This window comes from Callithrix jacchus, chromosome 2, assembly GCF_049354715.1.
Source record: "Callithrix jacchus isolate 240 chromosome 2, calJac240_pri, whole genome shotgun sequence".
Lineage (NCBI taxonomy): Eukaryota > Metazoa > Chordata > Mammalia > Primates > Cebidae > Callithrix > Callithrix jacchus.
The window spans coordinates 143,934,442-143,961,488 of record NC_133503.1 but is presented as its reverse complement, the minus strand read 5'-3'; the positions used below and the strand labels follow the sequence as shown (position 1 = coordinate 143,961,488).

The 27,047-nt window shown below is 37.1% G+C and overlaps 1 protein-coding gene across 4 annotated transcripts in view; it reads right to left on the bottom strand.

Annotated features, from left to right (window-relative positions):
• CENPK (centromere protein K) overlaps window positions 1–26,896 on the bottom strand; it is a 76,651-nt gene extending 49,755 nt beyond the window's left edge. For 3 of the 4 annotated variants that reach the window (XM_078365456.1, XM_078365455.1, XM_008992000.4), the window contains exons 1-6: window positions 26,860–26,896; window positions 17,550–17,702; window positions 15,112–15,168; window positions 13,867–13,939; window positions 5,743–5,790; window positions 4,753–4,799 (exon numbers count right to left, since the gene is read on the bottom strand). In XM_078365456.1, the coding sequence (XP_078221582.1) occupies window positions 4,753–4,799; window positions 5,743–5,790; window positions 13,867–13,939; window positions 15,112–15,168; window positions 17,550–17,666 (342 nt within the window). In that variant the 5' untranslated portion in view covers window positions 17,667–17,702; window positions 26,860–26,896. The remainder of the gene's footprint in view (window positions 1–4,752; window positions 4,800–5,742; window positions 5,791–13,866; window positions 13,940–15,111; window positions 15,169–17,549; window positions 17,703–26,859) is intronic. The other variant, XM_002744913.7, reaches the window with a different exon arrangement.
• Window positions 26,897–27,047: the final 151 nt, after the last annotated feature.

The following is a 27,047-nucleotide window of genomic DNA, read 5'->3' as shown; positions in this document are numbered from 1 at the left end:
TTTTTTACGGGGGTACTCCATATATTATTACTTAGAAATATTTTCTTTGAAAATATTTAATCTCCTGTCTAAGACTCTGTTCTTTTTTGATTAGCAATTTAAGTCATTCTTCTTCTCACTTTTGTTATTCACAGTCAAGAGAAGCCAAGCCATACCTTCAACCCTTCGCTTAAATATCTCCTCAGCCAAAGATTCAACTTCATTCCTCTTAAGCTTTATCTTTCACAAAACACTAGGGACCTCTGCAGATAGAGCAACGGAGGGAACTAACAATACATTATGCAGAATAAAAATGTTAACTTCATCTTTCTGACTTTTAATCTGCACACCACCCCTACTAACCACCCAACCTGGTAATCCTGAGTCAAGAGCCTCACTAGTTTAATGTCTCCAAATCATATACTTCCAGTTTTCAGATATACGGGTAAGAAGTTAGTAACAGTAAGCCACAAAGATTTAACTATCTATATTCTGACTCTAAAGAAAAAGCTTTGATTTTAATTCCACACTTGAACTCTGAGTTTTATAGTAACAGGTTTCTTCAAATCCCAAGGCTTTCTTCATTTCTGTGGGGGCAGACAAACTCTTTTCATCACTATTTCTGTCTCTAGGCACATAAATACTTATCTCTTTCCATGCTCTACAACTTGTTAAAATTTTTGTTTGCTTCTATCTTCTCTTCTATATTTTAACCATATGAACTGACACTTTGAAAACATAACATTATTGGCATTTAAGTTTTGAGAAAGGATCCTTTTCTGGATTTCCATATTTAAAACTAGAAAATTCATGTCTTCCAAAATTTCATGTCTTCCTCACATGCAAAATACATTCATTCCATCCCAATAGCCATACATAAGCATTAACTTATTCTAGTATCAACTCAAAAGTCTGAAGTCTAACATCTCATCTAAATGTGATTTAAATTAAATGAGTGAAATTCATAGTACAATAGATTTTGAAGCAAATTGATCTCCAGCTGTGAACCTGTGAAAACAAACATATTATGTGCTTCAAAAATACAATGGTGGGAGGGATAAAGGACAGACATTCCCATTCCAAAAGGAAGAAATGAAGAAGTAAGGGGTAACATGTCCCAATTAACTCCCAACACAACAGAATAAACAGCATTAAATCTTAAGGCCCAAGAATAATCTTTGGCTCGATGCTGTCTGTCAGGCCCACTAGGATGAAGGTGGTCCTGCCCCTGCAGCTTTGCTGAGCAGGGATTTGGAGCCCCACAGCTCCTTGAGCATCCTTGTTTCTACAGCTTGGCAAAATGGCCCTCCATCAGCTGTCTATTCTTCATTCACAGCATCACTGTCTGGGCACCACGGCTCTCCTGGGCTGAGGTCATAAGCTTGGGGCTCTACCAGGAGGCTCCTTCCTTTAAAACCCAGGTGGAGCCTGCCATTACCCCTGGCTTGTGCATTCTGCACCCTGGAGGAAATCTAACCCACCAGAAGGGTGATCACTGCAGCCTCTGCCACAGCTAGACACACTGAAGCTACACCTGAGGCAACTGATGAACACAGTCCACAACATAAGTTCATGCTGGGCAGTGTGGCCCAAGGTCCTACAGACTCCTGTGGCCCTTACACTGCATTCTTTCTTTGTCTTGAACAATAGCTCCTGGCTCCAGTTGAGACTGTTGACTCAATCTCCTTATCAGATGGTCATTTGGCCACACCCTTTAAGTTTGTTCCCAAATAGCCTTTCTCATTCTTTATAATATGGATAGGCTTACGATTTTTCAAACATTTAAATTCTGCTTCATTTTTGATTAGGAATTTCTTTAAGTCATTTTTCTCTTCCCATGTTTTGCTATATACAGTCAAGAGACACCAAGCCATATCTTCAATACTTTTCTTAAATAATTCCTCAAAGATTCAACTTCATTCCTTTCAAGTTCTATCTTTCATAAAACACTAGGGCAGGAATACAATTCAGCCAAGTTCTTTGCCTCTTTATAATAAGAATGGCATTTACTCCACTGTGCAATAACATTGTGATATTGTAAAATATATATTTAGTCTTTGTCTCTATTGTGGTATCTCTTTTTTTTTTTTTGGAGATGAAGTCTCTCTTTGTTGCCCAGGCTGGAGTACAGTGGCATGATCTTGGTTCACTGCAACCTCCACCTCTTGTGTTGAAGCAATTCTTCTCCCTCAGCCTCTCAAGTAGCTGGGATTACATGTGCATACCACCACGCCCAGCTAATTTTTTTGTATTTTTAGTAGAGATGGGGTTTCACCATGTTAGCCAGGATGGCCTTGATCTCCTGACCTCATGATCAACCCACCTGGGCCTCCCAAAGTTCTAGGATTAGAGGTGTGATGTGCTATCTTTTTATACCCATCAGGTGACTGATGGCTGGCAGCCCCTCAGTAACATCAGGATGGAGGGTTAGGACTTTCCGCACCACCCCTCAAAACTCTGGGGAGGAAAGAAGAACCGAGAGTTAAGCTGGTCACCAATGGTGAATGACATAATCAATCCTACCTACATAATGAAGCTTCCATAAAACCCCAAAAAAACTGGGTTTGGGTAGTTTATAGATGGCTGAACACAGGCAAGTTGCCACAGGGTACCATGTCCAGAGATGGCATGGAAGCTCCACGCTCCTTCCACCATGACTTGCCCTACGCATCTCTTCAATTTGGCTGTTCATCTGTATCCTCTGTAATATCTTTTTTGTTGTTATTGTTTGTGAGACAGGGTCTCACTCTGTTGTCCAGGCTGGAAGGTAGTGGCACTATCATGGCTCACAGCAGCTCGACCTACCAGGCTTGATCAATCCACCCACCCCAGCCTCCTGAGGGTGAGTATCTGAGACTACAGGCACACACCACTACACACAGAAGATTTTTCTATTTTTTTGTAGTGACAGGCTTTTGCTATATTGTGCAGGATGGTCTTGAACTCCTGGGCTCAAGTGATCCATCCTCTGCAGCTTCCCAAAGTGCTGGGATTACAGGTGCGAGCCACCATGCCCAGCCATGTACCCTCTGTAGTATCTCTTACAACAAATGAGTAAATCAAAGTAAGTTTATATCTGAGCTCTGTGAGCTGCTCTGGCAAATTAATCAAACCTGAGGGGGAAGGGATCATGGAAACCCCTGATTTATAGCCAGTCAGTCAGAATACAGGTGGCAATCTATTACTGGCAACTGATACCTGAAACTGAAGTCAGGCATGTGGGACTGAGTGCCCAACCTGTGGGATCTGATGCTGCCTCCAAGTAGATAGTGTCAGAACTGAAATGAATTAAGAGTACACCCAACTGGTGTCTGGGTGAGAATAATCTTCTGCAGAATCTGCCAAACAACTGGTTGCTGGTGAGGAGAATTCCCCACATATTTTGGTAACCAGAGGTGCTATGTTATATTGAGTGGTGAGAGAGACAAGGAAAAACACTGATTGTTTCCTCTCTATCCTTAGAAACATGTTCTTTCTTTACATGTGACATCTATCAAAATGGCCATTACTGTGCATATTTCCACCAATATTCTTTTCAGAACTATTCAGGTATTCTCTAAGAAAATTGAGGCTTTCTCTACAGCTCTCTTTTAACCTCAGTTCCCACCAGAATTATCTTTAAAGGTCTGCTCACAGCTAGCGGGCCTTTGTATGCATTTCAAAATTCTTCCACCTACTACTGATTACCCAGTTCCAAAGGTGCTTCCACATTTTTTGGTATTTGTTATAGTACCACCTCCACTTCTCAGTACCAACTTTCTGTCATAGCCCATTCAGTCTTCTATAACAAAATACCACAGACTGGCAGTTTATAAACATTAGAAATTTATTTCTCACAATTATGGCAGCTAGGAAGTCCAAGATTCAATGTCTACTGAGGACCCACTTCTTCATAGACAGAACCTTCTAGTTGTGTCCTCACATGATGGAAGGGGAGGACACTGGTCTCTTCAGACATTTATAAGGGCATAAATTTCATTTATGAAGGCCCCACACTCAGGATCTAATCACCTCCCAAAGGTTCCACCTCCTAATACCATCACAATAGGGAATAAATTTCAACGTATGGATTTTGGGAGACACAAATATTTAGTCCATAGCAGAAGGAGATGCATGTATGGGCTCATTAAGCTATGTTTAATATTTTGCTTTTGTTATGAAATTTAATCAACTAAAAACTAGATATGAGATTAAGGTTTACATATAACCAGTAACTTCAGCAATTCGGATGCAAAACTCGAGTTCAAAATTCAAATCTTTAGGTCGGGTAGCGTGGCTCAGGCCTGTAATACCAGCACTTTGGGAGGCTGAGGTGGGTGGATCACAAGTCCAGGAGTTCAAGACCAGCCTGGCCAGCCATGCTGAAACCCTATCTCTACTAAAAATACATTGCTGGGTATTATGGTGGTGGAGAGTAGATTTACATGTAGATGTTATCCTATCTACTTTACTCAGGAGGCTGAGGCAGAGGAATCCCTTGACCTCGGGAGACAGAGGCTGCAGTGAGCCAGGATGTCGCCACTGCACTCTAACCTGGGTAACAGAGTGAGACTCTGTCTCAAAAAAAAAAAAAAAAAACCAAAAAAATTTCAAATCTTAAAAAAATATTCTGTTCAATAAAACATAACTTTTAACAAGTTGAAAATTTAATACGGTTTTAGAGTGGTTTTATCCTATTTCTTATGTCATGAACTTATTTAAAATAGTTGGAAATTATTTGGGGTTACTAGAAATTTATTGAGGGGGTTACTACGAATTTATTGAGTGACTTACCTCTTCTTTTCCTAATGTTAAGAGAACATCTTCAGTCAAAGGAATTACTACAAAAGCAAAACAAAACAAAATTACACATGTATTTAATTCCCAAAAATCAAGCATTTTAGTTTTCTAAAACAACTCTTTTCCTCTCCATTTATATAATATACACCTTTTTTTCCCCCAAGACAGAGTTTCCCTCTATCACCCAGGCTTCGGTGCAATGGCGCGACTTGGCTCACTGTAACCTCTGCCTCCCTGGTTCGAGCAGTTCTCGTGCCTCAGACTCCTGAGTAGCTGGGATTACAGTCCTGCACTACCATGCCTGGATAATTTTTGTATTTTTAGTAGAGATGACAGTTTTGCCATCTTGGTCAGGCCAGTCTCAAACTCGTGACCTCAAGTGATCTACCTGCCTCAACAATACACAACTTTTTATGAAATGTGTGCAGTTTTTATTTTTATTTAATATCTTTGCACATATAGCCAACGATATATAATTTTAGATAAATTTAATCCATTTGTGTACCGTTTAGTACCTTTTTCTTATCTTTTGTTCTTCAAACCCTCAAAAGCAAAGCTAATAATCTATAGTGTGTTCCTCAAATACTTTCCCTAAAGTCATCTATCCTATGTACACATATATAACACACATATACATATACTTAAAAGGGTTATTTTTATGATCATTGGTTTTACAAGAATAAGGTCATATCATACATATCACATTCATCTTATTTTCAGTCAATAAAACCCCGAGGAAACCTAGACCTATATAAGTCTAATTTGTAACTTTTAATGGCTACATAATATTCCAAAATGAATATGCCATCATATATTGAGTGATTGTCCTACTGAACACTTTGATTTTAGACTTTGTGTCTAGTTTTTACCCACAACAAACAAGGATGCAGTAAGCATACTTTTATATATGTTTTTATGTACTGGTGTTCTAATTTCTATAGAACAGATTTCCAGAAATGAAATTTTGGAGAATGAAACACGTACTTTGAATCTGAATAGAGAAAGTCAGCTTTCTAAAGACATTCCAATGAGCTGCGAAAAAAGAAAACCAGCAAGAAATATTACAAACTCTTCTAAAATTTTTGCCAGCCTGATGAGTAGAAACAAATGTGTAATTTTGTATAGCAAATTTTAATGTGTTTAATCCTTATGCTAGAAATTTTCCTATCCTAATGAAGTGTTATTTCAAATTTCACAAATGATATGCTACTAAAAACTTTCAAAGGTATCTTTTCAAAGGTATCTAGAAAGCCTTCTAACAGGAAAGAACTTTCTACATGTGCTTCATAGATAGGTTTGTATTAGAACTGGTTGTAGGCAGCTAGTAAATTATTTCAAAGCTACTAAATTATTCAGTGCATGGTGAGGGCTTGCTCTTTGCTTCCAGATGGTGTCATCTTGCTGTATCCTCACATAGCGGAAGGCGAAAAATGAAAAAAGACTAGACACTACCTTCAACCTCTATTATAAGGTCACTAATCACATCCTAAAGACCTCACCTTTTAACATTATCATACTGGTGATTAAGTTTTAACATGATTTTTAGGGGACATATTTAGGCCATAGTAGACAGCTATTATCAAAAAGGCAGAAAGTAACAAGTGTTGGTAAGGATATAGAGAAACTGAAACCATGTGCACTATTGGTGGGATTGTAAAATGGTACAACCATTATGGAAAATAGTATGGTGGTTCCTCAAAATATTTAAAATAGAACTATCATATGATCTACTAATTTTATTTCTGGTAGACATCCAAAAGAATTGAAAGCAGGGCCTCAAAGAGATAACTGCATATCTGTGTTTATAGCAGCACTCACATTTACGGTAACGAAATGATAAAAGCAACCCAAGTTTCCATTGACAGATGAATGGATAAACAGACTGTGGTATATACATACAACGGAATACTATTTAGCCTTAAAAGAGAAGGAAAATTCTGACATGTGCTACAACATGGAAGAACTATGAGGACATTACACTAAGTAAAATAACCCAGCCAGAAAAATACAAATACTCTATGATTCCATTATATGCAGTATCTAAACCAATTAAATTAATAGAAAGTAAAATTGAGGGTGCCAAGGCTGGGAGCAAATGAAAAAGGAAATACTATTTAATGTGTATAGAGTTTCAGATTTTCAAGATTAAAAAGTTCTGAAGATACACTACACAAAAATGTGAATATAATTAACACTACTATGAACTACATACTTAAAAATGGTTAAAATTGTAAATTTTATATTTTACCACGACCAAAAAAATTTTTTAAACTAAACAAAACCTCAGGGGCTTGGGTAACTATAACAAAAGGTCTAATATTCATGCTATCAAAATTCCAAGAGAGGAGAAAGAAGGTAGGGGGAGTTGCTGAAAAAATACATCAAATGATAGCTTAAAAAGTTCTCAAATTCTACAAAAGACATAAATCTACATATTCAAGAATCTGAGTGATTCCTAAATAAGATAAAGCCAAAGAAATCCATGCCAAGATACATCATAATTAATTTTCTAAAAGCTGAAGACAAAGAAAAAAATCCCCAAAGCAGTCAGGAAAAAAAAAATCAATGCCTTCTCTATAAAGCAAAACCCATCAGAACGATAGCATATTTCTCATCAGTACCAAGGGAGGCAGAGAGAAGTGGCACATTTTTAAGTGCTAAAAGAAAACAACCCTGAATTGCATATCCAGTGAAAATACCCTTCAGGAATGAAAAAGAAATTAAGAAATTCTCAGATAAAGAAAAACTAAGAAAATCTGTCACCAGCAGACCAACTCTAAAAAGAATAGCTCAAGAGAGTTCTTGAAATAGAAATAATAAAAGAAGGAATTTTAGAAGGTAAGAAAGGAAGAAGAAATAATAGAAAGAATAAAAACATGGACCAAAGCTACCATAAATCCTACAGCCACAAAAAAATAAATTCTGCTAACAAATTCAGCAAGCTTGGAAATGGATCCTTCCACAGGCCTTTGAGGAGAATCTATCATTGCAGCCATGAAATCCCTAAGCAGAGGACCCAGTTAAGCTGTGTCCAGACTCCTACCTGCAGAAACTATATAATAGTAAATATTCTCAGACTCCTGACCTACAGAAATTGTGAGATAATGAATGTGTATCATATAAAGCCACTCCAAAAAGCCTAAAACATGATTAAGAAAATGTTGATAACTGTACAATCTGGTCTCTGAGTTTACTGCAGTTAACTATATATTTTTTGAAACTTTTAAGTTTGAAAACATCTATAATTCGGGAGGTTGGGGAAACCTACTGTAGTCAAGAAATTAAAAAGTCAATTATAACAATCTAATGGACTGGTGATGAAAACCCAAAGTAAATCTGTGGCTGCAGGACTCAATATTTAGTAACTAGCTATATGTTTTAGTTCTAATGTTTTTGTTTTTCTGTTTTTTTTTTTCTTCCCGAGACGGAGTTTCTTTCTTGTTGCCCAGGCTGAAGTATAATGGAGCGATCTCGGCTCACTGCAACCTCTGCGTCCTGGGTTCAGGCGATTCTCCGGCCTCAGGCTTCCAAGTAGCTGGAATTACAGGCATGCACCACGACGCCTGGCTAATTTTTGCATTTTTAGTAGAGACTGGGTTTTACTATGTTGACCAGGCTGGTCTCAAACTCCTGACCTCAGGTGATCCATCCACCTCAGCCTCTCAATGCTGGGATTACAGGAGTGAGCTACCACACCCAGCTGTTCTAATTTTAACAAATGTGCTATATGCAAAAAATTAAAAAGAATCTAAGAGTACTCTTAAATTGGTAGCTGATCAAATACACTTGATCAAATACAACATTCAATGAGTAAGGAAACATAAAAGTCAATTCATGAATCTGAGGTGTCTATAAAATATTTTGGAAAAGATGTCTAGGAGATACAAAGATATTGGAGCCTGATATTGCAGAGAAGTCTGGTTTAAATATATAGATCTGTAAGTTGTTATTGGTTAATTTGTGTCCTTGTCTCCAAATTTATATGTTGAAATCCTAATCCCCAATACCTTTGAATATTACTGTATTTGGAATTGGGTATTTCAAGTTAAAATTAGGTCATTACGGTTGGCCTTAATCTAGTAACACTGGCGTCCTTACAAGAGGTTAGGACACAGAGGGAAGACCACGTGAAGACACAGAAAGAAGACAAGCCAAAGGAAGAGGCCTCAGAAGTAACCAACTTTACTGATACCTTGATCTTTAACATGTATCTTCTAGAATTGTGAGAAAATTAATTTTTGTTATTTAAGCCACCTAGTCCATAGTAGTTTGTTATGATAGCCCTAGTAAACTAATACGGAAATTACTATCAGATATAACAGATAAAAACTGAAGATATAATGCTGGTATAGCATATAAGGCCCTCTGAAAAACATGAACACATGGAAGTTATTATTATTGTTCCATTTATAAAACACAGGCAGAGTAGATTTAGTATAATTCTTACAGGCCCTAGGATTGCTGGAATGATAAATGAGCATTGGTTTTAACTCAGGGTCACCAGCTGCATTAGCCCTTATCACAAGTCAACCTGTCCTTTTACATAACATATAAAAACAGGAGCAGAAGAGAATCACTTGAACCCAGGAGGTATAGGTTGTAATGAGCAGAGATCACACCACTGCACTCCAGCCTGGGCAACAAGAGCGAAACTCTGTCTCAAAAACAAAACAAAACAAAAAAACAGGAGCAGAAGATATAATGCTGGTATAGCTTATAGAACATGAATATTTTAATATTTGAGGCCAGGCACAGTGGCTCACGCCTATAATGCCAACACTTTGGGAAGCGGACTCGGGTGGATCATTCGAGGTCAGGAGTTCAAGACGAGGTTGGCCAACATGGCAAAACCCCATCTTTACTACAAATACAAAAATTAGCCAGGCATGGTGGCAAGCACCTGTAATCCCAACTACTTGGGAGGCTGAGACAGGAGAATTGCTTGAACCTGGAAGGCAGAGGTTGCAGTGAGCCAATATTGTGCCACTGTACTCCAGCCTGGGTGACAGAAAAAGACTCTGTCAAAAAAAAAAAAATTGAGTATGAGTATCTTTTGAGATGCTAACTATACTGCTGAAAAGGCAATAAGACAAACAGTTGAGGGCAAATTAAAATCACAATTGTATAATACTACACATCTATCAGAAATTCTCAAATTAATGACTAACAGGTAGTGGTAATGATGTAGAAAAATAGCTGATATTGGCATGAAGACAGTAATTAAAGCAAATTATGGATAAAATTGTCTAGGAAGAGAAAGAGGAGAAAACAATTGCTCCTTGGGGAATTTCAATAATTGGGATGAGAATAAGCCTACAAAGGAGACTAAGAAGGGAAGCATGAGATGGAAGACAGTTAAAGGAAACAGTGGGAGAAGAAAGCAGCAGGGAGACATATGGAAAAAGAGGGTACATTCCAAATATGCAGGGACACTTTGGAGATAGTCTAAGTTTGGTTCTAGACCACCACACTAAAGCAAGTATCATAACAAAGTGAGTCACACCGTATTTTTGTTTTCCCAGTACACACACAAGTTTTGTTTACATTATGCTGTAGTCTATAATAAAATATGCATTAGCATTATTTCTAAAAAATGAGTATACCTTATTTAAAAAGAAAAAACTTATCACTAAAAAATGCTAACTGAGATGCCTAATCTCAGCCTTAGGTGAGTTGTAATTTTTTCTGGTGTAAGGTCTTGTCTCAGTGTTAATGGTTGATGACTGATCAGGATAGTGATTGCTGAAGGTTAGAGTGGCTGTGGCCATTTCTTAAAATAAGACAACAATAAAGTTTGCCATGCAAACTGACTCTTCCTTTCACAAAAAGATTTCTCAGTAGCATGAGATGCTGTTTGATAGCATTTTACCCACAGCAGAACTTCTTTCAAAATTAGTCACTCCTCTCAAACTGTGACACTGCCTTACCAACAAAGTTTATGTAATATTCTAAATCTGTTATTGTCGTTTCAACCATGTTCAAAGCATCTTCACCAGGACTAGATTCCATCTCAAGAAACCACTTTTTTTTGCTCATCCATGGGAAGCAACTCTTCATCTGTTCAAGTTTTATCATGAGATTGCAGCAATTCAGTCACATCTTCAGACTCTACTTTTAATTCTAGTTTTCTTGATACTTCTACCACATTTGTAGTTACTTGGAAGTAATCCATGAGGGTTAGAACCAACCTCTTGCACATTCCTGCTAATGTTGGTATTCTGACCTCCCATAAATCATGCATGTTCTTATGCATCTAGAATGGTGAAGACTTTCCAGGTTTTCAATGTACTTTGCCCAGATCCATCAGAGGACTTATGGCAGCTATAGCCTTACAAAGTGTATTTCTTAAATAGTAAGACTTCAGTTGAGATGGCTTCTTGGTCCCCAGGCTGCAGAACAGATGTTGTATCAACAAACATGAAAACATTAATTTCGTTGTACATCACCTTGTATCTTGAGTGATAAGATAGGGGCAGTAACTTTTGAAAGGAATCCTTTTTTTTTTTTCCTGAGGAGCAGGTCTCAACAGTGGGCTGAAACTATTCAGTAAACTGTGCTGGATTAGTAAACAGGTGTACTGTCATCCAGGCTTTATTGTTCCATTTACAAAATACAGGCAGAGTAGATTTAGTATAATTCTTACAGGTCTTAGGATTGTTGGAATGATAAATAAGTATTGGTTTTAACTTAGGGTTACCAGCTGCATTAGCCCTTTTCACAAGTCAACCTGTCCTTTTGAAGCTTTGGAGCAAAGCATCGACTTCTCTCTAGCTATGAGAGTCCTAGATGGCATCTTCTTACAATACAAGGTTGTTTTGTCTACACTGAAAATTTGCTGTTTAGCATAGCCACCTTCATGTATCTTAGCTAGATCTTTTGGATGACCTGCTGCAGCTTCTGCTTCAGTACTCCCTTGCACTTTTATGTTATGGAAATGACTTCTTTCCATAAACCTCATGAAGCAACCTCTGCTAGTTTCACACTTTTCTTCTGCAGCTTCCTCACCTCTCTTAGCTTTCATAGAACTGAAAAAAAGCTAGGGATTTGTTGTGGATTAGGTTTTGGCTTAGGTAATGACATGGCTGGACTGATCATCTAAGTAGACATCCGTATCAGCAATAAGCCTGTCCTGCTTTCTCATAATTTGTGTGTAGGCTAGAACAATGCTTTTAATTTCCTTTAAAATTTTTTCCTGCACTTTGGGAGGTGGGGGAGGGCAGATCACATGGTCAGGAGTTCAAGAACATCCTGGCCAACATGATGAAGCCTTGTCTCTACTAAAAAAAAATACAAAAATTAGCTGGGTGTGGTGACACGCTCCTGTAATCCCAGCTACCCCGGAGGCTGAGGCAAGAGAATTGCTTGAACCTGGGAGGTGAAGACTGCAGTGAGCCGAGATCACATCACTGCACTCCAGTCTGACAACAGAGCAAGACTCTATCTCAAAAAAAATTTTTTTTTCCTTTCCATTCACAACTTGGCTAACTGGCACCAGAGGCCTACCTTTTGACCTATCTTGGCTTCTGACATGCCTTCCCCATGAAGCTTAATCATTTCTAGTTTTTGACTTAAAGATGTACAGCTCTTATTTTCACGTAAAAACTCAGAAATAGCCTGGGTGCAGTGGCTCACGCCTGTAATCCCAGCACTTTGGAAGGCTGAGGCAGGTGGATCATGAGGTCAGGAATTCAAAACCAGCCTGGCCAAGATGGTGAAACCCCATCTCTACTAAAAATACAAAGTTAGCCAAGCATGGTGGCACATGCCTGTAATCCCAGCTATTTGGGAGGCTGAGGCAGGAAAATTGCTTGACTCTGGGAGGCAGAGGTTGTAGTGAGCTGAGATTACACCAATGCATTCCACCCTAGGTGACACAGCGAGACTCTGTCTTAAAAAAATAACTCAGAAACAATTGGAGGGTTATTAATTGGCCTAATCTCAATATTCCTGTGTCTTAAGGAAAAAGAAGGGCCAAGGAGAGGGAGAGTGATGGGGAAACAATTGGTCAGTGGAGCAGTCAGAATTCCCACAACACTTACTGATTTAAGTTTACTGTCTTATATAGGTGCAGCTTGTGGTTCCTCAAAACAATTAAAATAGTAAGCTCAATGACCACTGATCACAGATCCCCCTAATAGATGTAATAATAACTTGAGTCTGAAATACTGTGAGATTACCAAAATGTGACACAGGCTCACCACAAACTGAATTTGTTAAACATACAGTATCTGCAAAGTGCAATAAAGTGAAGCACAATAAAATGAAGTGTGCCTGTATAGACATATATTGCATAAACTTAAGGTTTCATAATAAAAAAAAAAATGTACTAGTTGAGTATCACAACTATAAATTTTTATGCTGTCTTCCATTTCCTAACTGAAGACAAAAATATAGTTGGCACCAGTTGGACAAGACAGAAGACATCATACAAACTATGTGGCCATTTTGTGTAAGTATCTAAAATAAAATAACTTTACAATTTTTCTCTTCCACTAGGTAAATTTTATTAATTAAGAAACAATTTACTGGCATGCCTGAAATCCTGACATGTCAGGAGGCCAAGGCAGGAGGATCCCTTGAACCCAGAAGTTCAAGACTAGCCTGGGTAACATGGTGAAACCCCATCGCTACAAAAAAATACAAAAATTAACCAGGCATGGTGGCGCACACCTGTAGTCCTAGCTACTCAGGAGGCTGAAGTGGGAGGATCACTTGAACCCAGGAGATCGAGGCTGCAATGAGCCATGACTGTGCCACTGCATTCCAGCCTGGGCAAGAGAATGAGACTCTGTATCAGAAAAAAAAAAAAAAGGGAACAATTAACCATTTTTAGTGAGCATAAGGCAGCATCTATGAGGATAACATATTGGCTATAATAACGTCTCCATAATCAAGCTTATTATAATCTAATGTAAGATATATTTATCAATAATAATGAAGCACAAAATAATTCATAGAAAGAAAAAAATTGAGTGACTTCCCAGTATCAATGAAATTTGGGCAATCTCAAGAAGGCCAACTGGATCTTGTAATTTTTCTTAAAATCATTAAATTAATTTGCCGTTAATTTGTTTATAAAAAATTCAAATCTAAAAATAAGAATCTTACTTTCAGGTGTTTTTTTCTGCCATTGACTGAGTTCAGCAGTTAAACATTTTACTTGCATAATTAATAATGATAGCTATAAAAGAAGAAAACAAAGTCATTTTCTGCAAACTATTCATAGATGAAAATATAAACATTCTTAACACTTTAATACTTAGAGGGTTGGCATCTCTAACTTTCACGTTGTTCAAGAGGCAACTTCATTTTAACTCTTAATCTGTTCCACAGATCCACTCCGAAGCCAATTCCATAAGTCTCTGATTATTAAAGTAGGTATCTTAATCCTTTTTTTAAGCCAAGAGTAAAATCAATTCAGATTTGACACAGATAGTAAAACATCTATGACTATTACATCTAACACAAAGTTAGCAGTCTTTGTTCTAATGTATATATATATTTTTGAGATGGTCTTGCTCTTTCACTCGCGTTGGAATGTAGTGGCACAAATCTCAGCTTATTGCAGCCTCTGCCTCCCGAGTTCAAGTGATTCTCATGCCTCAGCCTCCTGAGTAGCTGGGATCATAGAAGCACACCACCAAGACCAGTGAATTTTTTTGGATTTTTGTTAAAGACGGAGTTTTGCCATGTTGGCCAGGCTGGTCTTTGTTCTAATTTTAACAAGGTAGCATAATAGCAACCAACAAGCAATTTACTCAGTTGTCAAACGTATGTATCACTTTTAAAAGACAAATAATAAAGAAAATACCCTCTGCTGGGCACGGTGGCTCTCACCTGTAATCACAGCACTTTGGGAGGCCAAGGAGGGTGTATCACCAGGTCAGGAGTTCCGGACCAGTCTGACCAACATGGGGAAACCCCATCTCTACTAAAAATGCAACAAAAATAGCTGGGTGTGGTGCCAAGCATCTATAATCCCAGCTACTTGGGAGGCTGAGGCAGGGGAATTGCTTGAACCAGGTAGGTGAAGGTTGCAGTGAGCTGAAATCACGACATTGCACTCTTGCCTGGGTGACAGAGTGAGACTCCATCTCAAAAAAAAAAATTAAATAAATAAAAATAATAAAGAAAGAAAATATTCTCTTATTTTATAATAGCTTGTTCTAGAAAGTTTTTAGAATATTATTCCAACTCTTAAAGCAGGAAGAGTAAGAAGTTTTCTAAATTATTAAACATACAGGTATTAACAAAGCTATTAAACTTGAGAAAAATATAGACACATATACTTACTTTCCAAAATACAATGAACGCCACTTACCTAGTTTTTAGGAAGAAAAAGAAGAATCATACCTTAGCATTTGAATCAGTGAGTGTTTCAGTTCCAGTAAGTGATAATTTATTCTGACACTTGATTTAAAAAGTAAAAAAAAAAAAAAAAAAAAAAAAGCAAGTCACACGCTATAACTCATAGACAATTCCCTTCCCCTTCCCTTTTGTACTATATTGTACAGGCCAATATAATACTCTTCCAAAGCACAAACATCTAATAGAAAAGAGTTTATTGAAATTTCTGACTTTCTAAGTAAGAGGATTAAGGCAGCCAAACAAGTCCCAAGTTGAATACATCACAAGGAAAAAGAGACACTAGAATGAAGAGAAAAAAACAAAAACAGCTAATAACTAAAATGAATTATAAGCCAGATAATTGGAAAGTGGGAGATAAGAGAACAAAAGGGAAAGCACTATAGGAAAATAACAAGATAGGTTTCTAAGAAATCCTAAGAAAATAAAGCCTTCAGGAGACAGTGTTTCTTTGCTATTAAGAAAGTCCAAAACTGTTCATGATGATTATATATCAGATAAAAATATGAGTAAATTGTATTTTTGCTCATTTGTAGTACAGCATTTCTCCATAAAAATTTTAAGTTATTTTAAAATCCAAACTTCTATACTACTAAAAAATATCTGAAGAAAAAAAAATGGTAGGGGATTATAAAAATTAGCTTGAAAATACATTAAGTACCAATTATTTGTTAAAAATAATTTTAAGAAAAGGAAAAACCTGGGATCATATGAGCACACCACCAAGACCAACTAATTTTTTTGGATTTTTGTTAAAGACGGGGTTTCACCATGTTGGCCAGGCTGTTCTTTGCTCTAATTTTAACAAAGTAGCATAATGGCAACCAACAAGCAATTTACTCTGTTGGTAAAAGTATGTATAGCTGTTAAAAGACAAATAATAAAGAAAATACTCTCATTTTATAATAGCTTGTTCCAGAAATGTCACTTCCATACTTATAATCCTTTAGTAGCTTCCCACAGTACACACTCAACAAAATCCCTTATGTTCTGGTCTCTGATTACTTCTCCGGTCTTATCCCAGAAGTCCTTTTCCTAATTTACATTATCCATAATATTCTATTTAGTGTTCTGTCAACTCTCTCAGCTTCTGCACATTTTCGTATAATAACTATCACTTCTATCTTTTGATACTAATTTGCCCAATTCTGAAACTTTACTGGGAAGAATAGGATGCTAAAAATATCTGTGCCCTATCTTTTGGCTTCCCTGCGCTATACTGGAAGAAGAATTATCTCGGGCCACACACAAAATACACTAACACTAATAATAGCTGATGAGCTAAAAAAAAAAAAAAATCCTTAACGCTTTAAGAAAGTTTATGCATTTGTGTTGGGCCACACTCAAGGCCATGCTGGGCCACGGTTGGACAAGTTTGCTTTAAGTACAACAAATTTTCACCAACATACACTAGTATACCAAACACAGTTCTATCTCACCAACTCAGAAACAGTACATACATTTCAAACATTATCTAAATTAACTCATGTTTTTACTCATAATTATGTGTTTTTCCTACTTCTATATTCTCTCTTTGGGGAAATAATCCCATCAACCACCCAATGGCCCAAACCAGGAACCTGCAATTAACGATACATCCCTCCCATTGCACATCAATTAACTTCTAAGTCCTTAGAAGTCCTACCTGCTTATCTCTTGACCCCACTCTTCTATTTGCAATGACAATACTTAGGACTTTCTTACTTTTTACCAGGGCTGTTACTAGAGCTTCCTAAATGCTCTTTCTACCTGCAGTCTTAATCTTCTGCATTCTATTTTCTTCAAAGACACCAGAGAAATTTTCTCAAACTGCGTATCTGATCATGTCACTTCTATACTTATAATCCTTTAGGGGCTTCCCCATAGTACACACTCAACAAAATCCTTTTATTTTCTGGCCCCTGATTACTTCTCCAGTCTTAACCGAGACGTCCTTCTCCTAATTTACATTATCCATAATATTCTATTTAGTGTTCTGTCAACTCTCTCAGCTTTTAGACATTTTCTTCTTTATGCTTTGTATACCTCTCCTACTTTTTACTGGCTAACTCCCAATCATCCTTTAGAAATAAAATCAGTAATTTACTCTTAGAAAGCTATCTTTGACCCCTTCACCTTTAGTACTCCACCTAAGTATAGTCTTTGTACTTATATGTCTAATATTGTACTACAACATAATATAATGGCTGTTGTTTCCATAAGACAGTAATCTCCTTGGAGGCAGGGACTGCCATCAGTTTTCTTTCTAAAGCTCATCTACCATAAAGTTTCTTGAAAAAATGCTTATAGGTCTAAAAGCTATATAAATATTTATCATACATAATGGCTTTTGGGAACTAGCACAATCATTTCTTTCCTGAGTCTATTTATTATTGAAAGTAATTTAAATCTTATATTAACCGTCACTTCTATCTTTCGATACTTACTTCTTCCATATCTTTCCACATTTCTTCACATTCTCTAATAAGTTCTTCTTCAGTATTTGTAACATCTCCCAAATCTGTAGTACTATCTGGATCTAGATCTTGCTGATTCATTGACATGTGCTTTGTGATGTTTTAGCCTTATAACAAGAAAAACTAAAGAAAAAATATTTATTCATTCAGCAGTATTTGTTGAACACTTATTATCAGCCAGATACTCATCTAGGGGCTAAGAATATAGTAGTGAACACAATAGACAGAAATCCCTTCTACTGTGAACCTTATTCTAAGTAAGGAAAAGAGACAATAAAACGAAAAATAAAATGTATACATATATACTACAGTACATGAAATGATTTGGAGAAAAGACAGAGAAGAGACATAGGGAATGCTAGGGCAAGGGGAATATAATTTTAAATAATGTGGTCATATGAGGTTACTGAGAAATTGACAACTGAGTAAGAAGACATGAAGGAGATAAAGAAATGAGGTACAGGAATGAACAGGGACAGATGGTCCAGGCAGAGGAAACTGCAAGTACAAAAGCCCTGAGGCAGGAATATGAATGCCATGTTTCTACAGTAGTAAAGCAGCAGGTGTGACTAGAGTAGATTAAGTAAGACAGAGTAGAATAAGAGGTCACAGAGACAATAGGGATGAGATCACGTGGGCTTCGTAGGCTACTTTAAGGACTCTGAGATGATAAGCAATTAGTTTTAAACAGAGAAATGATATCATTTAAATTACATTTTAACAGTACAACTCTGGTTAACTACAGGCAGTAAGGATAGAAGCCGGAAAATCAGTTAGAAAGCTACTTCAATAATCCAAGGAAGATGTAGACCAGGATAATATTGCTAGAAGCAGCACAGAATATCCAACTCTGAATATATTTTCAAGATGGAGCCAAAAGAATTTCTTAACAGCATGTATATGGACTATTAGAGAGGGAAGTGAATTATTAGGTTGCCAGTTACAGAGGTGAGAAAGATGATAAAAGAAATAGATTTGGCAAACATGGGAGAAGAGACTAAAAACTCAGTTTAGCTATATTACAAGGCTACAGTAATCAAAACAGCATGATACTGGTACCAAAACAGAGATATAGACCAATGGAACAGAACAGAGGCCTCGGAGGCAACACCACACATCTACAACCATCCGATCTTTGACAAACCTGACAAAAACAAGCAACAGGGAAAGGAATCCCTGTTTAATAAATGGTGTTGGGAAAACCGGCTAGCTACGTGCAGAAAGCAGAAACTGGACCCCTTCCTGACACCTTACACTAAAATTAACTTCAGATGGATTAAAGACTTAAACATAAGACCTAACACCATAAAAACCCTAGAAGAAAACCTAGGTAAAACCATCAGGACATAGGAGTAGGCAAGGACTTCATGACCAAAACACCAAAAGCATTGGCAACAAAAGCCAAAATAGAAAAATGGGACCTAATCAAACTCCACAGCTTCTGCACAGCAAAAGAAACAGTCATTAGAGTGAATCGGCAACCAACAGAATGGGAAAAAAATTTTGCAATCTACCCATCTGACAAAGGGCTGATATCCAGAATCTACAAAGAACTAAAACAGATTTACAAGAAAAAAAACAAGCCCATTTAAAAGTGGGCAAAGGACATGAAAAGACACTTTACAAAAGAAGACATACATGAGGCCAACAAATATATGAAAAAATGCTCATCATCACTGGTCATTAGAGAAATGCAAATCAAAACTACACTGAGATACCACCTCATGCCAGTTAGAATGGTGATCATTAAAAAATCTGGAGACAACAGATGCTGGAGAGGATGTGGGGAAACAGGAACACTTGTACACTGCTAGTGGGAGTGTAAATTAGTTCAACCATTGTAGAAGACAGTGTGGCAATTCCTCAAGGACCTAGACATAGAAATTCCATTTGACCCAGTAATCCCATTACTGGGTATATTCAAAGCATTATAAAGGATTCTACTATAAGGACACATGCACACAAATGTTCATTGCAGCACTGTTTACAATAGCAAAGACCTGGAACCAACCCAAATGCCCATCTATGATAGACTGGACAGGGAAAATGTGGCACATATACACCATGGAATACTATGCAGCCACCAAAAACAATGAGTTCGTGTCCTTTGTAGGGACATGGATGAACCTGGAAACCATCATCCTCAGCAAACTGACACAAGAACAGAAAGCCAAACACCACATGTTCTCATTCATAGGTGGGTGTTGAACAATGAGAACACATGGACACAGGGAGGGGAGCATCACACACTGGGGTCTGTATGGGGGAAACAGGGGAGGGACAGCAGGGGGTGGGGGGTTGGGGAGAGAGAGCATGGGGAGAAATGCCAGATATAGGTGATGGGGAGGAAGGCAGCACATCACACTGCCATGTGTGTACCTATGCAACAATCTTGCACGTTCTTCACATGTACCCCAAAATCTAAAATGCAATTAAAAAAAAATTGAGAAAAAAAACCACTCAGTTTAGGATATGCTAAATTTGAGGTGTCAATTATTGGTGCTGCTGATTAAGCAATTAGATATGTATGTCTGTAATTCAAAGTTTTGAGCTAGAAGGAATTTGACAGCCATCATCACACAGATAATGACATCATTACATAATGACATTGTGGTCATAGACTGCACATATAATAGTGGTTCCAATGGAGCTGAAAAATTCCTATTGCCTACTGATGTCTTCAGGATCCTGACCCTGTTTAGGCCTAAGGTAATGTGTTTGTGTCTTTATTCTTAACACAAAAGTTTAAAAAGTAAAAAATAAAAATAAATTGGCTAGAAAAAGAAGACATAAAGAAAATATGCCAGGTGCAATGATTCACGCCTGTAATCACAACACTTTGGGAGGCCAAGGTGGCAGGATCACTCGAGTCCAGGAGTTTCAGAACAGCCTGGCAACATAGCAAGACCTCCATCTCTACAAAAATTTAAAAATCATCTGGGTGAGGTGGCACACTCCTGTAGCCCTAGCTACTCAGGAGGCTGGAGCAGGAAGATTGCTTGAGCCCAGGAGTTCAAGGTTATAGTGAGTTATGATCACAGCACTGCATTTCAGCCTGGGTGACAGAGATAAATTGTCTGTAAATTAAAAAAAAAAAAAAAGGAAGAAAAAAGAGAAAATATTGTTGTATAGACAACGTTTGTGTTTTAAGCTGTTATTACAAGAGTTGAAATTTAAAAAAATTAAAAGGATAAAGCAAGTTACAGCGCTAAGGTTAATTTATCACTGAATAATTAAAAATATAAATTTAGTATAGCCTAACTATACAGTATTTACGAAGTCTACAGTAGAGTACAGTAATGTGCTAGGCCTTCACATTCTCTCACTACTCACTGACTCATCTAGAGCAAACCCTAGTTCTATAAGCTACATCCATGGTAAAAGCCCTACACAGGTGCTCCACTTTTTATCTTTCATACCGTATTTTTACTGTACCTTTTCCATATTTAGAAATGTTTAAATACACAAATACCATTCTATTAAAATTACCTACAGTATTCATACTAGGTATATAGTAGGTTATACCATCTAGGTTTGTGCTCACACTATGAAATCGTCCAACAATGCATTTATCAACACATATCCCCATTAAGTAATACATGACTGTACTTACAGTTGTAAGGCTGGGTGAAATGAGAAAAGCAAGAGTACACAGCTAGAAATAGGAAGATCTTCAGACCAGGAGATAACTGAGATGAGTAAGAACAAATGTAATAGTCTGAAAAGGGTCACACAGTAAGTTAAGAGGAAAACTTAAGCACACGATATCCCAAAATCCAAGAATGTATTCAAGGAAGGAATGATAAACTGTCAAATAGCGGAGACAGGTCAAGGAAGTTACACAGAATTGACAATATATTTAGTAATATGGATAAGCAAACTGTTTTTTCTAAAAATAGTCGCAGCAATACTTCAGGCTGCATTCGCCATCAAGAGGCAGAGTCTTTTTCCCCTCCCCTTGAAACTGACTGTGACTTTGTGTCTGTCTTTATAAACAGAATACAATGAAAATGACACCATATGACTTTCAAGACTAAGTCATAAAAGGCAATAATATAGCTAACTTCTGGCTTTTTCTTTCTCGGAACACTCACCCTTGCAACCCAGCCACATGTTATGAGAAAGCCCAAACCAGCACAAAAGGAAGAGATCACATGGAGAAGTCCATGTGGAAATGAACAGAGGTTCCCAGACAAAAGCTAGTATCAACTGCCAGACATACGCATGATCATTTCTGATGATTAAGCCCCTAGGCTTTGATCTTCTAGCCAAGGCTCCAGAAACTATAGAGCAGAAAAGCTACCCCTGATGTGTCCTGTATGAATTTCTAAGGCACAAAACCCATGAGCATAATAAATAGTTGTTTTACACCTCTACATTCTGGGATAATTTATCACAACAATTTCATTGGAGTTAACATACAAAAATGAAGGCCACAGATAACTTTTGTAGGAGTAGTTTTAGAATAACAGTGAGAGTAAAAGCCTGATTTGAGTGGATTCAAGAGAGAATGGAAGGCAAGGAATTAAATATACTAAGAATATAAAATGTTTTCAATAATTTTTTTCTCTAGCCAGGCATGCGCCAGCTACTTAGTTCCAGCTACTTAGGAGTTAAGGTGGGAGGATCACTTGAACCTGGTGAACCCAGGAGACTGAAGCTGCAGTGAGCCATGAACACACCAATGCACTCCAGCCTGGGTGATAAAGCAAGACCCTACTTAAAAAAACCCACACACAATTTTTTTTTAAAGGAAAAGAGAGAAATACGGTTATTAGCTAGAGGGAGATACAAGGTTAAAAGAGACTTTTTAAAAAAAAGATGGGAGAAAATGCACCATCTTTATATGGTACAGTAAACGAAGGAAATGTTGCTAATATAAGAGAGAAAAAGGAGAAGAAAGAATGGGATCTAGTACATAAGAAGAGGGGTTGGCTTAAGATAAATGGACATACAATTCATCCCTTTTAATGAAAGGGTCATCAGAATATCAAGAGTATAGATGCAGTTAGGTAAGCAGACGTGTTGCTAGGAACCTGTAGAAATTGTATGCGAATTTTTTTTCCTCAATAAAATGGTAACTAAGGTCATTAGCTATGAGTGAGGATGGGGAAAAAGAACTGCAAGTTTAAGAGAACAGAAAAAGAGATGTATAAAATAGATACATATAAAAAAAGGGAGAAGATAAAGTTATAGGATTACTGAGTAGTAGAATTACAGACTCATCTGAGATTAGTAGTCACGGGTTTATAGTGAAACTGGAGCATGACTGTTTTCTTCTATAGTGTAGGAGCACAGGCGTAGACAGGGACAAAGTGAAAGAATGTTCATAGGAATAAGCAGCTAAGACAAGAGAGAGAACATAATCACTAGGGGAGACAAGGTCAAGGGTGACAGTGAGCCAGAAGCTAAAAATCTTCAAGGAATAGGATGAGTAAAACAATCTCACTAGATGATTCCTGCAAAGAATGACGAGGGGGTCAGGTCTGGTAGCATGAGATTCAAAATTGGGCAATTTTAAGGAGGTAAACAGTACAATAAGGAATGATGAGAATGTCTACCCCACATCAAATGCAAACCAGAACATCCTGCCTCAGTACTTTTATTCATATGTAACTTTTGCACTTTATACTGCTTAATCAATAACATTAACAGAGAAGTTCTAAAGCAGAACTAAATAAACAAAAAAATACAGTCATATTCATGCACTGGAAGACTCACATTGCAAAGATGTAAATCTGTCCCAAGTTTATCTACAGAATCTTAACCAAAATCCCGAAAGTTATTGTTTCTTTGTGGGACTTGACAAGCAAATTCTAAAATTTACACAGAAGTACAAAGGGCCAAAACTAGCCTACAATCCTCATAAAAAATAAGATGGGAGGCTGTAACACACACTATTATGACAATGTAGAATTGGCATATAAATAGGCAAACTGAGCAATGGAACACAATACAAAGAATCTTGACTTTCTAGATTCACACATATGGACACATGACATATGACAGAGATGACAATGCAAAGCAAGGAGAAAAAAAATCCAAATAAATACATATTTTATATATAATACTGCTTTTTAAAATGTATATTTTAGTTCATATAAATCTTCCTTTTATTTTTTTTTAACAAACTGCATGATATTTGGGGAGAAAAAAAGATCTAAATTCATACCTCAATCTTTACATCACTCCTCACTCCCTCAAAAAATCCAAAATATAAATCATAAAAAATAGGAAGAAAACACAGAAACTTTTAAAATCTTAGATTAGGAAACACCTCTCTAAGCAAAACTAAGTAAAATCTTGACATACATTTTTTTTTTTAATTCTGCATGGACAAACATCTCATCAACGAAGTTAAAATTTAAAACTCCAAAACTTAGGAGAAATACTTATAACATATAAGACAACCCAGGACCTAATTTCCTTAATGTGTAACGAGTGCCTATAAATTGATAAGAAGAAACCAAAAAACTCACCATTAAAAAGCTAAAAAAAAAAAAAAAAAAAAAGAGATTACTAAAAAAGTCAGGATATCAATTACTTTTGGAAGAAGAATGGAAGGGAGAGAAAGGTTGTGGCTGGGATGGGCCAAATGGAGAGATTTCTGAGATGATTATCAAAGTTTTATTTCATGAATAGCATGATGGTAACGGTGTTCACCTCACAATAATTCATAAACTTTACATTTATTTTCTGTGGGTTTGTGTCTGCATTTGATTTTACAATAAAAAGGTAAACAAAAACAAATCCATAGAAACAATTGAAGGACACAAATGAGGAATTCAAAGAAAAAACAACAAAACCTTTTAAATATAGAAAAAGTACATTCAGAAGATCATATATAATTTATGAAAATGCAAATTAAACAAGCATTAATTTTCATTCAGGCTGGCAATAATGTAAAATTTGATAAGAAATACTGGCAAGCATGTGAAATAAGAGACTTGCATTGTTGGTGGACCAACCACTTTGTATGATAACATCTATCAAAATTTTACATGCATTTCTTTTGACCCAGAAATTCTATTTCAAAGAATAATCCTAAATATAGATATGTCCATTATGTCTACACAATGATGTTAACTGCCACATTACTTAGAGAAAAAAAGAAACTTTGAAGGTATGAACTCTGCAAACTGACTACATAGGTTTAAATTCCAGTTTTGATATTTAAAAGCTGTGAGACTTGGGCAAGTCACTTAAACTTTCTGTGCCTCAATTTACTTTCCTACAAAATGAAGATAATATTACATATTCCCTAGGGTTGTTATGACAATTAAATGAGCATATATATATATATATATATATATCTTAGAATTGTAGCTAGCATATAAAGAGCTTTATTGGTCTTAGCTATTAACATTACTATTAACAATCTGAATGTCAACTAGAAGGCTGAACATCCCACCTGCTATATCCATAAGATACAGTTTAAGTTCACAAAGCCAAAATCAGTCGTTACCAATTTTTAAGCAAAAAAGTCAAACAAATATTCGTTTACTGACCACTAAAATACATTATCAATATGCAAAAGTAATGCAAAACTCTGCACATGTGGTGGGGGCAGAGGGTGGGGGATAGATACTCAACAAATTACCTGGCTTGGCAATTCAATGCGGCATTAAAATAAAAACATACAGAAACATTTAAGAGTTTGCTCTCTATCACTTGAAATGCAAGATGTGAGCTGTATGCAACTTGGAAGAGGGCCATCAATAGAACCAGAAAATGCTGGTACCCAGATCTTAAATCTCCAGCCTCTAGACTTGTAGGAAATAAATTTCAGTTATTTATTTAAAACACACACACACACGCACACACACACACTTAAACAGTTTATCCCTTTCCTACATTTTGTGTTTTTAAACTTATCTTCCTGGAAAGGGAAGAAGTTAACTTTTTGAGGTCCCCAGTTGAGACTACAATACTTATTAATTGAAGAACAACATCTCTTTATTTAGGGATAATACTATACTTAAAGAAACTCGCACCATTAATTGGGAAAAGATCAATATACATGAAATAAGCAAAAAGTACCCACAACATTCTAAAATGTTTCACTTATTCAACAAATACGTTAATGTGTGCCATTGGTCAGACACTGGCTATAGCTGTGTAGGTGAAAAAGTCTTTGTACTCATAGAGCTTCCATTCTCAGGGAGACAACATAAATAAATGGATAACTAAATATATGATATGATTTCAGGCAGTTAGACGGGCTATGAAATGGTGAGGTATACAACACTGTCTGCAAGTACTATCAGTATTCAGGACAGTGAAGGTTAGAGAAACCTGGAAGAAAGGAATTACTCCATAATAATGCTTAATAAATGTTAACTAGCTACATTGTTTTATTATCATCTTCATCTTCATTATTGCTATAGTCTTAGAAAGATGAGAAAATGTAAACATGAAGGCTAGATTGCTGTGGAGATGCTTTCAAGCATAAAAACGTAAGACTGGGAGGCAAGAACGACAAGGGAAATTTGTAAGGCAAAAGAAAGTGGTCTCCTAAGAGCAGAAGGCGGAGAAGAAATGAGACTTGCTAGATGGAATGGTCAAATAATGGGAATCTTTGAAACAAAATAAAATAAAGTGCCTACTATGGGGGGAATTTCCTTCCTTGTACGTGGTGCCTATCTCAAGGCAAAAGTAGAGAAGAGATTTACCACGAGGATTAGGTTGGTGCAAAAGTATTTGCGGTAAAAAAAAAAAAGAAGTGTTCAGGGAGGTCATTTTGACAAGGTGTATTTAGTTCATCTTTTTAAAAGGGATTATGATAATACATTTTATGTCAGGTATTTTTTACCTAATTTTTTAAAAATGAAGAAGACAGATAAGAAGGAGGAGAAAGAGTTCAGATGACTGTTAGGAGATGAACTCCTATACCAGAAAGAAGACAGAAGGGTGACCCGTTCTGCCCTAGATCAGTTTGGTTACTTGAAGTAGCTGCTTTCCACCCCACCCCAAGAAACAGTAACAAGCACTCACCACCTTCTTCAGAGAGTGTGTGAGAGAATAAAGGTTAGGAGAGAAAAGGTGTTTAGTGCATCCGAAGGGAAAGCCCCAAGTTAACCTTAAGTTCCTTCTGTCTCCACCCCTCCATCTTTCCCTAGAAATTGGAGCTGGTGTTGGCTCGCGGGAAGCAGAGGGGAACGGGGTTCAAAGCCCGGCTTGGAAGTCTGATACCCAGTTCGCTAGCTAAGGGTTCCACCTTCGGGGCTAGAGCGCCACAAGCTTCAATCGTTACTGCACCCTCCCCGGCCCAGCGCCTTACCACCACAGCGCCACAAACTCCAGGTCGCCTCCGCACTGCGTAGTCACGGCCCGCTAGCCCGGGACATCTGCGCGCGCTGCTTGCCCATTGGATCTGCTCCTGCCCACCCCAGCCAATCCCGAAACTCGCTCGGACGCTGACAGAAGACTGCGCCGCTGCTTTGGGATTGGTAGCCGAGCTGTGTGTCC